The sequence below is a fragment of the Pleuronectes platessa genome, chromosome 3 (genome assembly GCF_947347685.1).
Source record: "Pleuronectes platessa chromosome 3, fPlePla1.1, whole genome shotgun sequence".
NCBI classification, from domain to species: domain Eukaryota; kingdom Metazoa; phylum Chordata; class Actinopteri; order Pleuronectiformes; family Pleuronectidae; genus Pleuronectes; species Pleuronectes platessa.
This window is the reverse complement of record NC_070628.1, coordinates 21,297,187-21,312,718: the sequence shown is the minus strand read 5'-3', so window position 1 is coordinate 21,312,718 and position 15,532 is coordinate 21,297,187. Positions and strand designations below refer to the sequence as shown.

Genomic DNA, 15,532 nt, shown 5'->3' with positions numbered 1-15,532 from the left:
TTTTGACACATTATGCTCGAACATCAATACCTGCCACTTGCTTGCTGAGATTGCTTGTTAGCCTGTAGTTGAGCTTGCAGTGAATGCACTAACGTTTAGTGCCAGACCCCAAATCATTGTTAGTCAACATGGTTCTTTGGCTTCTGTGTCATCTTGTCTACAAATGCAGATGTGTACAGTTGTGTGAATGGCAAAAACGTGTTATTCTATAAATCAACGTGGTCTTATTGTAAAAGTAGATTACCATAGTATCCATTGTACTAGAATAAATTTAAAGTGACTAAATAAAAAAAAAAAAAATTGTTGCTTTGATTTCACACGGCATCAAACTATCAGATTTATGCTTATTTAGAACCAAAATAAAGAGGGGTGGGAACAAGTAATCGACAGCTTTACATGGAGGAAATAGTTTTTCTACTGACCTGGCAGCCATGACACTCAGCTGCAGACAGGCAGCCTTCCTCAGCGGCACGCCTTCATATGACAGAGAAAACACCAAGCTGTAGTTTCCTGTCACCAGAGCCATCTTGGGTAATGACAGCTGCAGCCGCCGCACATCCACCTCCACCGGCAGGCGAATGACTGGAACAGGCAAAGACTGAGAGGGCCTGGTCACGGCTCCAGAAGACATCTGGTCGTCTTTGTCATTATCACAGGAGGGCTTGGAGTATATCTGCCAGAGGTACTGAGCCCCGTAGCGCACACAGCCTTTCAGATCGACACTGGCCTCCACCAAAGTGGGCTGGGAGCGCCAGATGGCCAGGCGGGGGGCTTGGACCACCTGCACCTCTGGTTCCTCACACTCTAACACACTGATGTTTACCTCCACCTGGGCCAACACCCAGCTCACCAGGTTGCTGCAGTTCACCTGACACAGAGAAAAACACGCTGGTGAAATTACAATTAAGCTTTCACAAACAGCATCTGTTGAATACACATTCTCATGTTTTAAGGGATCAACCAACAGAGAAATTATCTACATTGAATTATGGAATTCAAAGGGACATACTTTGACCATATAGTGTCCCGGGTGTTTGTACTCATAACCCACAGTTGTGGTGTTGGTGTGAACTGGACTAGAACCGTCCCCAAAGTCCCACAAACACTCCACAGGGGTTGACCTGGGAGTGATAGAGGCCATCAGGGTTATTGTTTTATGGATGAACGTGTCCTGAGGTGCTGCGTACAGGAAGGAAGCCGTCAGCAGGTTCTGCACGAGGATGTGCATGGTGATGTTCTGGTGATGCAGGGCGTTGATAGCTTTAAGGTAGATGGTCAGTAAACCGGCCTCCTCTGGAGTGTATGACACCTGCAGTTGGGGGAATCATTGCGATACATTACATCCGTTTTGCTTTTTTATGTGGTGTAAATCACAACTATAAAGGCTTTATTATTTGAGTGAGCTGACCTCTTTTCCCATATGTGAAATCTTGTGCAGGTGGTGTAGATCAATAGTCCACAGGAAGCTAACGGGTTTGCCTGTCAGGATGTTGGCCACAAACAGTCTCTTCACACCGACAGGAATTGCTGTGCAGCTTCCCAGGATGGACAGTCCACGCACAGGCTCCATCACCTCCACCTGGAGGTGCCGCCTCTTGGAGCTCACCTGGATTGTAACATTGCATTAGTTTGGCTTAATTATTTTTATCATGTCCATATATTCAGTTGATTCAAAAGAAGAGAAATGTACTGGTGGTTAGATTCATGTGAATTTTGGTTGGACCATAATTTTAATTATTCTGATATATTTTAGTCGAAAACAAACAATATGCTCAATTATATGATTCAGGCACATATCTACTTTAAATTCATCTGCTGAGGTGGTTATTTTTAATCTGCATTTGTATATTTGTTTGTCTGTTGACTATTTAACAAAATATTGAACGGATTACCAAGAGACTAGGAATAAAATGTGGTATGGATCAGTAAAATACCCATACAATTTTGATGCTTAACATTGTTAAGATTTTTCTTGACACTTTCACCAATTTCCCAGGGAAAAATCGATCCAGTAAAACTTGGTGCAGCTTGATGGAACTTTTTGGCGTTAGATTTCTGGTGAGTGCTATTCTAGTTTTAAAGATGCTCTTTCAAGGTCAAGGTCTTTCTTTCAAGATTCACAAACCAAGAAACCATGACGCTACGGTCTGTGTGTCATTAGATTGTCAGCATTAAATACACCCAAATGTGAGGCAGTGATTAATAAACCTTTTGTATAAATATATATGCAGAGAAAGAAGAAATGAATTGGTTCATTGGCAAATTCTATCGAACTGTACATGTTTTACTTTTCATATGTGGCAACAAATCTATATAAGGCTAACCAGTTAATATTATTTAACAGCCTTGGCCGTTTTTAATGTAATGTTAACGAGTCTATCTTCTATATTTTATAATTTTAGTGAGAAATGAACAGACAAAGCATTGATACTATATTATCTTCTAATGTTTGTTATGCATGTTCTTGACTTTACCTGGTTGTGAGCAGTGAGATTCACCATGTAGGTATCCACTCTACTGAACACGTGGACATAGGTTTGGTTGGGTTGGGTGATAACAGTGGCATCTCCACTGATGCTGAGGATCAGGTGAACGTCCGACCCTGCTGCCATAGAAATGGTGAACTCCACCTTCTCGCCAATTCCTGCAATCTTCTTACTTGCCCTCAGCTCCAACCCCTGAATCTTGTCCTGAGCAAATAACTCCCTGGAGACAAATTGCCCACTGACATCATTGGTGGCATTTAGAGTAATGAGGGCCATCTTTGGCTCCTGGAAAACCAGGGAGGTTCTCCTTCCTGTGTCTGTTCTTCCGTCGATCAGCCATGTCCATGTCACATTGGTTCCTGTCAGAACCTCTCCCTGGAGTGAGACATTAGCGCCTGTTGCTATGTAATTTGGGTCCGTTACATTGGTAGCTGTGAATGTTAGTCCAGAAATGATTTCCTGGACACTGACAGTTTCTAAAACAACCTCTGAGCTAACGTTATTGAAGACCTCCACAGTAACTACTTTCTGGCCAGGACTGCTGAAGGTGTGGGTCTTCCAGGACTTGTTCCATATCAGAGTATCCCCATTCACAGACCAGCGGTACTGCAAGTCTGAGCCCTCCATGGTCAAGACTGTCAAGTTAGTTGGTGAATTGACCGCAACTGGATTGTTGCTAATCTGCAGGTACAGGCCTTTTGCTGGTTCCATGAAGTGGATGGTTCTGTTGATGGTAAGCTGGCCCAGGAGGTTGGCGGCCCGAAGGAAGATTTCACATGGGCCTGGTTTAGAGAAATTCACCTCCACGTTCTTTCCGGTTATGTTGAAGCTTGAGCTGGCTGGGTCTAGTTCTCTGATGATGTTCCAAGTAAATGTCATGTTGGTTCCTTCCTTTAGTCCAGCTTGAAGGTGGAGCAGGCGGTTCGTAGCAAAGCAGCATCTGTTCTCTTTGGTGCCTCCACTTCCTCCAATCTCCTCCTCTGCTAAAATCTGCAGTCCCTCCAGCTCACGTTGTACAAACAGTAAGATGCTCGCCTGTGTCGTTCCAACGTCGTTTTCAGCCGTCACGATGATGTTGAAAGTTCCAACAGAGCGGAAGGTGTAGTACATGGTGTGGGTCGCTGGTATTGAGGTGCAGTGGTCACAAACGATCCAAGAGAACCGGACGCCATCTCCCTTCTCCATCTGGGCCTCAAAGTGAACCGAGGCATTCAGAGGGACGTTGACCAAGCTGGCATTGACGGTCAACCCACGGATTGGTGCCAGCACAGCAACAGGCAGAGTAGTATGATTCCAGCTAACTGTGTTGGCTGCTGTCAGTGTGATATTGTAGTTTCCAGACATATTGTAGGTATGGAGGGTATTCTGACCTGCAAAAGTATTCCCGTCTCCAAAGTTCCACGTGTAATTTACATCGGAGGCCTGGGAGGAAGTTGTGAAAGCATACGGTGCTTGAAGTGTTAAGTTGTTGATTTTGGTGCCATTGTGCTGAATAACGATTGGTCCTACAGGCATCAGAACCTCAATCACAACGCTGGTATTACTGCTGGAGATGTTATTGAAGACTGTGACTGTCACCATGTACCGACCTGGGTTTTTATACATTTTCAAAACATTCCCAGAACCATGGATGAGCACAGAGTCCTCCTCTCTACCAAAGTCCCACTGATAAAAGTAGTTAAACCTTGGCTCAGCTTTGACCTGGAACAGAATGTCTTCTCCAACAGCATAGAGGGATTTCTCAATGGGAAGGCTTATGTGGGTCAAAGCTGGCTGCACACACACCAAGTTGAAGAAGTTAGCCTTGGTGGCCCTGTTGACCCCGCTGGAAAGAAGCAGCGAGAGGTGGTAGTTTCCACTTTTCCAGTAGGTGTGTGACACTCTGGGGTTGCCTTGGTGTGTCTCGTTGGGGCTTCCATCCCCGAAGCACCATTCATATAGGTGAGCAGATTCATTACCAGAAACCCAGGCTTGAAATTTGACTGGAGTCTGCTCTTGGACACACCCAGACGGCTCCATCCTTATCACTTGGAAGACAAACACCTGCACTTCTAGGATTGTCCAACCAGAGCTCACAGCGTTCGAGGCGGTCACGTTCACTGTGTAGTTGCCATCTTTGTTGTAGTTGTGCGTCACGTGAGCTTCAGATGAAGAGTAGACAGCTCCATCACCCATGGAGTATGTCCATGTGATGTTGTTACCTGAAGCAAGGCGGGCCCTCACGGCAGTAGGGCTGTGAAGCTCTGTTGGAGATGAGCTTTCCGCTTTTAGATCTTCAATCTCCTCATATACAAACATCTCAGCACAAGCCTCCATAGCACTGATGGTGTTGTTTACCGATACGCACACATTAAAGTTGCCACTCAGTGCAAAGGTGTGCTCCAAGCGGCGACCTTGTAATGGGGCTGAACCATCTCCAAAGTGCCAGTCGTATTGAATTCCATAGGCCGAGGGCAGGGGGTGAGCTTCAAAAACAGCTGATTTGCCAGCGAGGAGGTGCTGTGTCTCTGTTTGTATATCAACACGCGTGAGGATGCTGTAGACACTCATGTTGATGCTCTGACTGATGTTGTCGTAACGATTGGATACTGACACCAGCGCAGAGTATATTCCTGTACAGAGAGAGGGGGGAAATTGGAGAGCAAGACAAAAGTGGTAAAATTAGCTATATAATCTTGTATTAATATTATAATCTTGTATTAATAACGCAGCCTCTTTATGACACACATCATCACATGGAAACAGAAGCGGGGGAAGCGAGTCAGGCTACGCGCTGGGCTAAAGGCTAACCCGTACAGACCAGAACCCTCGAGTCTGTTCCTCGCCAACTCGAGGTCTCTTACAAACAAGTTGGATGAGATCTGAATGAGAATTACAATACATTACCTCATTGCTACGCATCCTGCAAACACCCAACTTTAAGCCCCTATACACTGAGTGACTTGGTATTGTCCCAAGTGGGATGTTCCATTTGCCCATAATAATAGGAGTGGGGAAGTATGGATTTTTCCTACCTGTATAAATGTAGGTTAAATCAGTTCTAACATATTTAGGAGATTGTCTCTATTGACAAATGGGTTCATATTTTATGAATCTTTATTTTGATATGAATAAGTTGAGTATTTTGAACTCTAAACCCCCACATGTCGCTCTTTTGAACATGCGCCCAGGAATCTCTCTGTCAGTTTGCATTCTGAGCAGAGAGAGACAGTTGAGAAGAGAATGTAAATTGATGCAGTCCCTGTTTCATGTTGTATCATTACAGTAAAAGCAAGCTGAAGAGAGCTGCGGTGTTGCAGTATTTTTTTGATGTGTGGCCTGGACTCGCTACATTTGAGTCTTTTTTTCACTCCTTCCAAAGCAGATGCATATTCTGTCTGGACCAAGGTTTTTTCAACAGGTGACAGTGGAAACACAACCACAGAGGCCCTAAAATCAAAGAAAATGAGAAGATCCATGTAAAACCTTCAAACTTATATTTAAACTTACAAACTGCTCATCCCTTTTAAATTTTGCCTCAGTTAAGGAACTTATGCTTTTGTTTAGTCTATCTGTCTTTTAGTTAACAGGATTACGCAAAAACAGATTTGGGTCAGGAAAGCTCGAATACATTTTTTTTGCGGATCCAAATAAATGTGTGGATTCCATGGGTGGAGTCTATTGCGGGAAAAACTAATTGGATTGTCAGGTAAGTGAAAATCTATGAGGTCTGACTATCTGCGTGGAAGCTAACACATATATAGATAGTGCGCGCACACAACAAACAGCTATGGAGAAAAAACTAAATTAAAGATCTTGTATGTTACCATGAGAAGTTTGTTTTTGAATAAATATGAAACTGTGCCAGGACAAATTTGAAGATGACTGGCTGCCACAGTCTAGATACTTAATTGGAAATGCGGCTCCGACATGGCATTAGCCTTGGCGGAGGTTTGCGCTCTCAGAGTACACTTCTAGTTAAATGAATAGAATGGAAGATGAGTGAGGGGTTACCTGGCTGAGAGTAGATATAGGTGACATTGTTGCTTAGGAGGACCTGGTTGGGGGAGTCTGGGCAGAGGAGGGCCGGGGCATAGGGAGGCTTGTATTCAAACTCCTTGTATCCCCCGTCACCAAAAAACCAGCTGCAACACAACAGAGACACGTAAAACCATTAAAAGAGGAGTTCAGATGAAGAGAAGTAATAACAACCATTTCCGCGCACACGCACACACACACACACACACACACACACACACACACACACACACACACACACACACACAAGCTGCTGGAAAGTGGGAATCTTCTCTGACAAGGCAATAGAGGGTTTGGAAGAAGAGAAGTGGAAACTCAAAACTCAGGAAGCCTCTCTGGACCAAGAATGGTGAGAGTGGAGGGAAACTAAGTGAAAGAGTGCACCACAGTTGGGAGGGTGGGAATGTGAAAGAGGGAGGTCGGGAAAAGAGAAGAAGAGAAGGGGTGGAAGAAAGGGGGGGGGGGAAGTACGGGGGAAACAGCCGAGCAGAAGGGAAAATTCTTGTCAGCAATCTGGGCTAACCACACAGTTATAAATCCAAGGCTCTGCATGGTATGAATGCTGCCTTGCTATTATGGTGCACAGGAAGGCAAAAACAGAGAAAAGAGAAAGAGGGACAGATAGAGGAGAGGAAACTAGCTGCCAAATACAAACAGATGTACCGTGACTGCCTCAAAAACAAGAAACGAAGAATAGACATAGAGAAAACAGGCAGTTTTTAATTTAAAACAAAAACAAAAACACCAAAGACAGCATCTATTTGTTTATCCATCTATGATTCTGTCCGTCTCTCCTCCTCTGCACGTACCGGAAGGTGGCGGCCACAGACATGTCCACGAGCACAGAAGTGGTGAGAGTCTGAGTGGAGCCCTGTGGGACCACATCTGGAACGCCCTTCACAGAGAGGCCGGCCATGGGCTGCAGGCGGTCCACTGTCACGTTGAAGTGCTCCGTGAGGGTGCTGACATGATTCCTGGCCGTCACCTGCACAAAGAAGTAGCCAGTAAGACGGTGGCACTCAGTCAACCATTAATGTGACAACACTGGGTCAGCACTTGTAATGTATTTTCACTCACTCACGTGTGTCGTGACCAGTAAATTAGACTTATCAGTACTTTAAGTGTTTCAATCATTTTGTATACATTTTATAAATATTAGCTGGTTGAGTCTCTTTGGAATTATGACTACTGGTCAGAAAACAGGTGCATAAAGAGCCCATGTTTTACACCTTTCTGGGATAAATTTGAGGTATTGGCCATAAGATGATATATCTGTGGTTTAAAGTTGAAAAAACTGCTGCAACGTGTATTTCCATGTCCTCTGTTCTGCCTCTCTCTGGAGCTGCAGACAGAACAGGCTGTTTTCCTGTTGCCTCTTGAGCCCCTCCTCTGATTGGCTGACTGCCCTTTGAGGGACACGCGACCAGGCCTATTATTTTATAATAATACAGGGATTGATGCAAGTGACCTCGATCAGGACAACAGCATGTTCAAGAAAACAACAACCGCTTCTCCAGTTGGGGGTTCTGCGTACTGAGTCAAACTTCACCAAACGCTCGACACACAGGTGAACAGCTCTCTGTGCAGCAGCAGTGGATCAGTGTTCTGAGGACTGAGTCCTGCAGATGATCTTTACTAGCTGTAGCTTAATTACTGCAGGTCACTTTTACAGTTTCTGAGAGAAAGCTGCAAACAGCATCACCACAGGCCAAGTAAAGAGCTTTTCCCAAACAGGCAGGATTAGAACAGACACTGCACTACTGTTATAAACATGTATAATTATATATATATATATATGTTTGTAATAATACAATATTTAATACAATATTTAATATAATAACCGTGCAGAGCCATTCAGTGTTGAGACTAAAAGAAAACCTGTCACATACAAATTTAATCTAAAAAATCCTACTCTTGCATTTAGGCACGTAACAGAGACGCTTTGGCAGATTGATTGAGTCATGTGACATAAACTCACAGTGAGCTTGTAGACGGCAGCGTGCTGGTAGATGACATTCAGAACAGTGTTGTAATAGGTGAAGTAGGGTTTGTCGTCCACTGTCCATTTAAACGTGGGACTGGAGCCTTCGAGGACTGATGCTGTGTAGCTCTGTAACAGACGTATATACATTAACAACATATCAACATCACACGTGGCACACATTCAACATATTCCCCCCTAACATATGAATGGTGCTGTTGAGCACTTTGAGTGGTCATCAAATAATCAGGGGGAGTGAGCTGAGCCTGGGCGCCAAATTTCCACATGAGTTGTCAGACTGACAACAATGAAACATGGGGGTTTCAGGGTTCAAGTACAAATAGGATGACCATCTGTACTTGCAAGGACATGGTCAAATTAAAGATAAATATATAGCACAATATATCAATATGCAATCAATATGAGATATCATAGCAGTGGTGATGAAGACAATATACAAGAAACAACCAAATGGAGATACAAAACACGGGATGATGACAAAGACACCAGGGATGGTGTCAATGGTCTCCTGTATATGTGATGGGTTCATGATTGAGTGTTTTAATTACAGGTGATGACTACTGATGACCACTACTGTCTGTACACTAAGCTTTTTTTGTTATTCCTTAATGTTTTCTAACTTGTCTTGCTTGAGCACTTGAAATGTGGCCGTCACTGTAAACACTGGTTTATATGCAGGTCCCTCATAACATCAAACAACAATGCTCTTCCTCCATATCTATGCTTTTTCTCTAAAAATCACATGATAAGGTAAATGATAGGTGTGAGTAGGGTTGCAACAATTCCATGTGCACTATCTCGTGTGTGGAGACATTTCACCCCAGCCAATGTAGAAGGAAAAGCTGTGTGCATTTGCAAATACGATGCAATGACCTATGTTAAGAGAGACACCCAGAAGCATATAGTCAAGTGCCCAAAGTTTCCTCAGGGCTCAAATCAGCCTATGACAAAACAAAATGTTTATATTTATGTCTGTATATGACAAGGTAAATACAGTTAGTATAAATTACCAGACACAATTTCCAGTTTATTCCTGTTAATTCCCATTAATTCTCATGGAAAGTTTCCAGCTTTGAATATTCCCGGAATTTTGCAGCCCTAGGTGTGAGTAATTGTCAAAGCTTTGTTTTTTTATTGTACTGGGTTGATAAACGCACCTATAGTAGCGCACAGTAACAGGAGTTACAGGAGAGAATAAACCAGCTTCTTAAAAACTGTGAACTGGATTTAAAACATAATGCAAGTCTCTAAATGTCCAGGTTATCCAGTATGCATGGGAACCCTTATACTTGAAATACAAATGCACAAATACATACACTCACCACAACTGACTCCATCAGCACTCGGTGGGCAGGGTGTGGCTGCACCACCAGTCCTCTGAGGGGCTCTTCCACGTGGACAACTATAATCAGGCTGGCCTCAGTCACGTTACTGTGTGCCTCCAGCTCCACCTGTATTGGACTCCTCTGCTCTTCTGCTCCCAGATTCAGTTCCAGGACTGCGTACAGGCTGGGCTCGGTGACCTTGACCCCCGTCCCTGAGCTCAGGCCGGGCCGACAGAGCGCCGCGCCGGATGAAACTCCTGATGGACACTCTTGCTGGAAGGTGATGCTGCGATTGCTGCCTCGACAAGACACCTGTGTTGCGTAGCGAGACTGGACACGGAGCAGAAGACGGGTGTCGTTGGGCTGCACATAGTAGGAGCCATTTTGGGGGAGGGGGTGGAGGACTGTCAAGCCCAGCGGGGGCACCACGCGCAGTGGGCATGATGCTGAGGCCGGGTATGCTGGCTCAGCAGAGGTCACCTGAAAGTACATTTTCTCTCAATTATTAAAGAAGGGCTAATAAAGGACAAATATTAATACAGACACTTATCTGGGGTTGACAGTGTAATTTTCACATTGAAAACACATTTTGTTAAAAATAATCAATAAATTAAATTGATCTATACTGAAATTTTAAATAAACTCTTTTTTAAAATGTTAAATCTAAAGTTAATTGCTTTGCCTCACATTGGAGTCATTAGAAAAAAGAAATCTTCCAGGAAACAAGATATATGTGATAGTATATTCCACATTCTAGTTTGGCCTCCTCATGCATGTTGATAGGTGCATGCTGGGATATGACACGCTGCTTTGATGTCTTACCAGCAGGCTGTAGAGTCCAGGCTCCGGTAAACCATCAGACAGCTTTGCTCCCTGCAGCTGGGTCTCACTTTGCCCCACATAGAGCACTCTGACTGGGCAGACCACCTCCTCCAGCCACCCTCCCTCGCCGTCCGCCACCAGCACCTCCACGTCCAGCTCCGGGTCAGGCAGAGGGTCGGCGTCAGAGTTGGCCGATCTATCCGCTGAATGTCTGGTGTTGTTTATCCAGAACCACTCGGACTGGTTGAGGGCCAGAACAGGTTGTCGCCACTGTGAGTGGATGGAGGACTGGCAGCGGAGCAAGGACCCGGGGCCGGCATCATGTTGCAGGGCGATGACATCACCGCCGGAAACCAAGAGGTCCTCCAGGTGTTCTTGTACCTGGGAAAAACAGGACAGTGCACGTTAGAGGCAATGGCAAAGTCACATAGGTCAAGGTAAGATTGCACATTACCAACTTTGTAAACAAAGAGAAGAGTCCTCTTTATTGAATCGTAGCATAATCTGCTTCTTCTGTTGCAGTCAAATAGCCGACCTTCCACAACAGCTGCAATCCCTTCCCTGTTTATCCTATCTATCTAAACACCCTCAAACGGTAGCTGAAAGTTATCAGTTTTCTGTATTTTAAAAGCAAAAATTCAAAAACATTGCTCCCTGTTAACTTCAATAACTTTGGAGTAACGTTGGAGGCAAAACAAATCCCTCTCACCACTACATGAGCAGCCGGTCCTGCTGGCAGAGTGAAGACCACCTCATTTTGAAGGGTGTAGCGGGGCCTGAGCGCCCCAGCAGGCAGGCGGTGCGTTTGGCTGCAGTTAGGACAGGACGCCGGCTGGCAGGGACTCGACAGAGCAAGGCAGCGGTGCTGGAAGGGACACCACTGCTCCAGGTGGGGGCAAGGGGGTGGGTCACTGGTCTTGGTGTCATTTGGGACACAAACAGCCACTGGAGCACACGCTGGACCTCCACAACCTGGGAAACGAGACAGATTTTTCTTTCAGACCTTAATTTCTCATTTTTAAACGTACAATATGTAACCTCCGGCTCTAGGAGTCTCTTCCTCAAAACCAGAACTTAAGACCTTGTTTGATGACGCCGTGAGGCCGGGTGAGATCATTGCCGAGGAAAATCTACCCGACCTGACTCTGGTGAAAATCATGTTCACAGATTTTTGTTTTTGTGAGGCTTTAAAAGTGACTTATCCAAACAGGTGAAGGAAAAAACAGCCGAATTAAACGTCCTGATATTTGAGTGAAATTGTGGATTTCTCTTGGTTTGAACATTATTGTGAACAAGTCAGGAAAATATATTACATAGGTGTGAACTTTTTGAATTGTTCTGCTAATTGTGTGTTTGGTATATAAAAGTAACAGCAGCAAAATTAATAAAAGTATTTTTTACCCTCGGACACTTAATGTAGTCTTTAAATATATTGTGTTTTTCATTCCGCCTTCTCTATGTTTAATGGAAAATTATACATCATCTGTAAAAATTATACAAATTTACTATTTTCATTAAAAACAGAGTGATATTTTAAGAAGAAAGAACCACTTGTTCACTTTGATGTCTGTCCAGACTCATGCAATAAACTGTGTGCAGTAAAGAAATTGAATAAAAAACTATTTGGTTTCTTTTTTCATGGATGAATTATTTTGTTCTCTGTGTGTAATAAGGTCCCACAGAGCTTGACCATCGACCATCAAAATGTAATAATTCAGCCTTAAACCTCTGAGATATTGTGTTCATAAGAATGGGACATGTGTACTTCTATATGGACGGACAACCCTTTCACATAATGGCCAAGCCAATCGGCTTGCTGCTCCCTCACTGCACTTGTATGGCTATTACATATAGCACTTTGTAGTTTGGCTTTCTTGAAGCATATTGTAATGACTGATTCTTGTTGCTCTGGGTTTGCTCCTCATGGTTGAATGCACTCATTGTTAATCGCTTTGCATGAAAGTGCCAGCTAAATAAAACGTAATGTAAATAATGGCTCTGGATACAAGCGAAAAAACAATCGACAAATAAATCTCAATGTGTAGCTGATGCGTCAGTGTGGTCACATCTTACATCTGAAAAGAATAAACTGCACATAAAAGCAGCGTTTTACTGGATGAAAGCGAAATCACACAAGAAAAGTTCTGCAAAACAACACCAAAAAGCGTGCACTTGTGTAAAAGTGTTTTTGTAGTGGGAAGATAATTGGCGTGCTGGGCCTGAATCCATCTCGGAGTGGGGTAGAGTAAACGTGCTCTCTGGGATTTATAGGGCAGCTGCGTGATGTCATTACCTCCACTGACCACCGCTGCATTCACAGATTTCACAAAGTGAAAGTTTTACAGACAAAACAACCGCTCGCCTCTCTGTGGACTTGTTTCTCGGGTCTGTCGTGTGCGTCTGCTCTCTGCTCCTCAATCTTTCTGTTGTGTCTCGGTGGAGGTGTACAAAAGGAAACACAGAAAGCATCTCACACGGTGCTGTGTCTGGATGAGAAGAGGAGGGAGCTCAGAAGGGAGGTGACCTTGATTGGTGTTGTTCGCTCCTCTTCTGTGTCATCCTACTTTCTGTCTCCTTTCAAACTCCTCCGTCATGTTCACCTACCTAACAACTTTAGACAAGCGTTGGTCACTGTGTTTGTGTGTGTGTGTCAGTATGTGTGAGGGTGAGTGTGTGAGTGTGTGTGAGGGTGAGAGTGTGTGTGTGCGTGTATTTTTATCTAGCCGAAGGTATGAGTGCAGGTGGCTTATAGGTTGTTTTTTTTCCTTCTTTTTTTGACACCTGCTGATATTCACCAGAAATGTGCGGATGCTTTTACAAGCCGAGTGTGTGTTAGTGTGAATCTGTGCATGTGTGTGTGACTCACCGGGCAGCAGCAGGTGCAGGCCTGGATGATGGCAGTGAGGGCTGTAGGTCTGGAATCGAACTTGGATGTGCGAGCTGAGTTCCTGAGTGAGGAACTCAAGGGAGGACAGACGACCCGCTTGAACGAAGCTAAGAGCCGGGAACAACAGCACCTGAGTGAGAGAAAACAAAAACAGAGAGATTGACAAAAGAAGGTTTGATGAAGAGAAAACGGCCATCACTGACGAGCTGAGATTCCGCCTCACCTCTATGCCACTGCTGGGCGGTTGTGGAGCAGGGAGCGGAGAGGACGAGGCACGGTGCAAAGGATTTTGGGAGGTGAACACAGGCAGCCCCACAGTCCAGATCCCTGCATCTGGAACACGCACTGTAGAGGTGGAAGAAAAAGAGTGAAATCAAAAACGAGAATGTTGATTATACATGAAGAAACTTAAACTGGCACTCAGTAGAGCACTTACCTCGACCGACAGACCGAACAGTCTTCTTGATTTCAATCCAGCCGCACCAAATTGAACACACTCATCAGTCTCCTAAATGTGTCTGATTTCTTTTTTCTATGCAAATTAATCCCCTGGCAAATCAGTGAAAATGTAAAAATAAAACACCCTTTCTGTCAATGTTGAATAAAGTGAAAATAATTCCTCATCCGCCCCCTCATCTGGATCCGGATCAAAACTTAATGTGCTCCCTTCTGACCCATACCACACGCTTCCACCAAGTTTCCTGGGAATTTGTTTAGTTGGTTATGTATTATCTTACTTACAAACAAACAAACAAAGGGGACAGGGGTGAAAACATAAGCACCTTGGTGGAGGTAATAATGAGAAAGAGGACATGCTCATTATGTATGTGGCCTTTGGGGAACATAATTAATACATTAGCTACATAATCATTTTTTTCCAATCCTCCCTGTCCACCTAGTTTGAAAACATGACATTGTTTCTTTCCAGAGACAAGAGTGCATTAGTTTGATTAAAATATGGAGATGCTGTGCCACATTACTCTGATCGAATCATAATAAAGAAGAGTCTCTGGATGCTTCTTACACAGGGAGCAATTTGTTTCAATGCCGATAGTACTCTAATTCTAAATGGTGCTTCAGAGAGCAACTCTTGTGCTTGTAATTAGTTTTGATGGAAGCAGTAAGATTTTTCATGCTACAATCGTTTGTGCCATGTTTTTATTTATATGAAAGTGAAGGAGGTTGATATTCTTCACCCCAAACAACTTAGGTGCTAAAGGATATTCGTATTGAATCTCCGTCTCAGCTTCCATTTCCCCCCCCGATCATGGGTTTCTAGGTATTTGAACTGCTTTGTATGTTTTGTGTTTGTGTGTGTGTCTGTGTGAATATATGGAATCTACCTTGAGGCCTGTACTGGCAGACATAGGCGCGTTTGGCATGGCATGGATGTGAACTGGTCTGACCCCGCTGGTCGAGCGAGACGCACACGTTCCCAGGGGGTATCGGGGAGCGAGGCGGCGGGCCCTCCGCTCCCTCCTGCGCCTCAGAGCCGTTCACCCACTGCAGCTTTCCTGGAGAGTTAACGTCACTCAGGCCAAGCCACACGCCTCGTTCCCTGGGGCAGGGAATGGACAGGTAGCACAGAGATTAACAGAGCGCCTGCTCGACAGCTAGAAAATAGGCTCCTTTACTCGAAGTGCACACGAGAGAAGACGGACATCCAAATATCACCGAATGTAAGAAAAGAAAAGAAGAACTGCATGAAATGATCCTCGGAAAACAAAGCATAATCAAGAGTTAATAATTTAACGATTGAAAAAAGGAATTTTCCTTGAACAAGCAACAGCACAACACACAAACCTCCCGACAAAACATCAAGACTTAAATCAATGTGTTTCATCAATAGGTGAATTATGCGCTAGATTGCCTTCAACAATCAATAATTGCAGGGAGGAGAGACCAGGCAAATGGCTTCTGATTGAAGCCCAGTGGGATGTTCCGTAGGAGATGTCAGATATTTAGTGTGTCCCTGTGATTACGACAGATAAAC

At 44.2% G+C, this 15,532-nt stretch overlaps 1 protein-coding gene across 1 annotated transcript in view; it reads right to left on the bottom strand.

Moving 5' to 3' along the window:
- pkd1a (polycystic kidney disease 1a) overlaps positions 1-15,532 on the bottom strand; it is a 64,206-nt gene that overhangs the window by 26,554 nt on the left and 22,120 nt on the right. The window contains exons 10-22 of the mRNA XM_053419338.1: positions 14,883-15,097; positions 13,763-13,884; positions 13,519-13,669; positions 11,362-11,624; positions 10,653-11,033; positions 9,828-10,310; positions 8,482-8,613; positions 7,313-7,488; positions 6,480-6,610; positions 2,475-5,098; positions 1,409-1,606; positions 1,010-1,309; positions 423-868 (exon numbers count right to left, since the gene is read on the bottom strand). Of these exons, the coding sequence (XP_053275313.1) occupies positions 423-868; positions 1,010-1,309; positions 1,409-1,606; positions 2,475-5,098; positions 6,480-6,610; positions 7,313-7,488; positions 8,482-8,613; positions 9,828-10,310; positions 10,653-11,033; positions 11,362-11,624; positions 13,519-13,669; positions 13,763-13,884; positions 14,883-15,097 (5,622 nt within the window). The remainder of the gene's footprint in view (positions 1-422; positions 869-1,009; positions 1,310-1,408; positions 1,607-2,474; positions 5,099-6,479; positions 6,611-7,312; positions 7,489-8,481; positions 8,614-9,827; positions 10,311-10,652; positions 11,034-11,361; positions 11,625-13,518; positions 13,670-13,762; positions 13,885-14,882; positions 15,098-15,532) is intronic.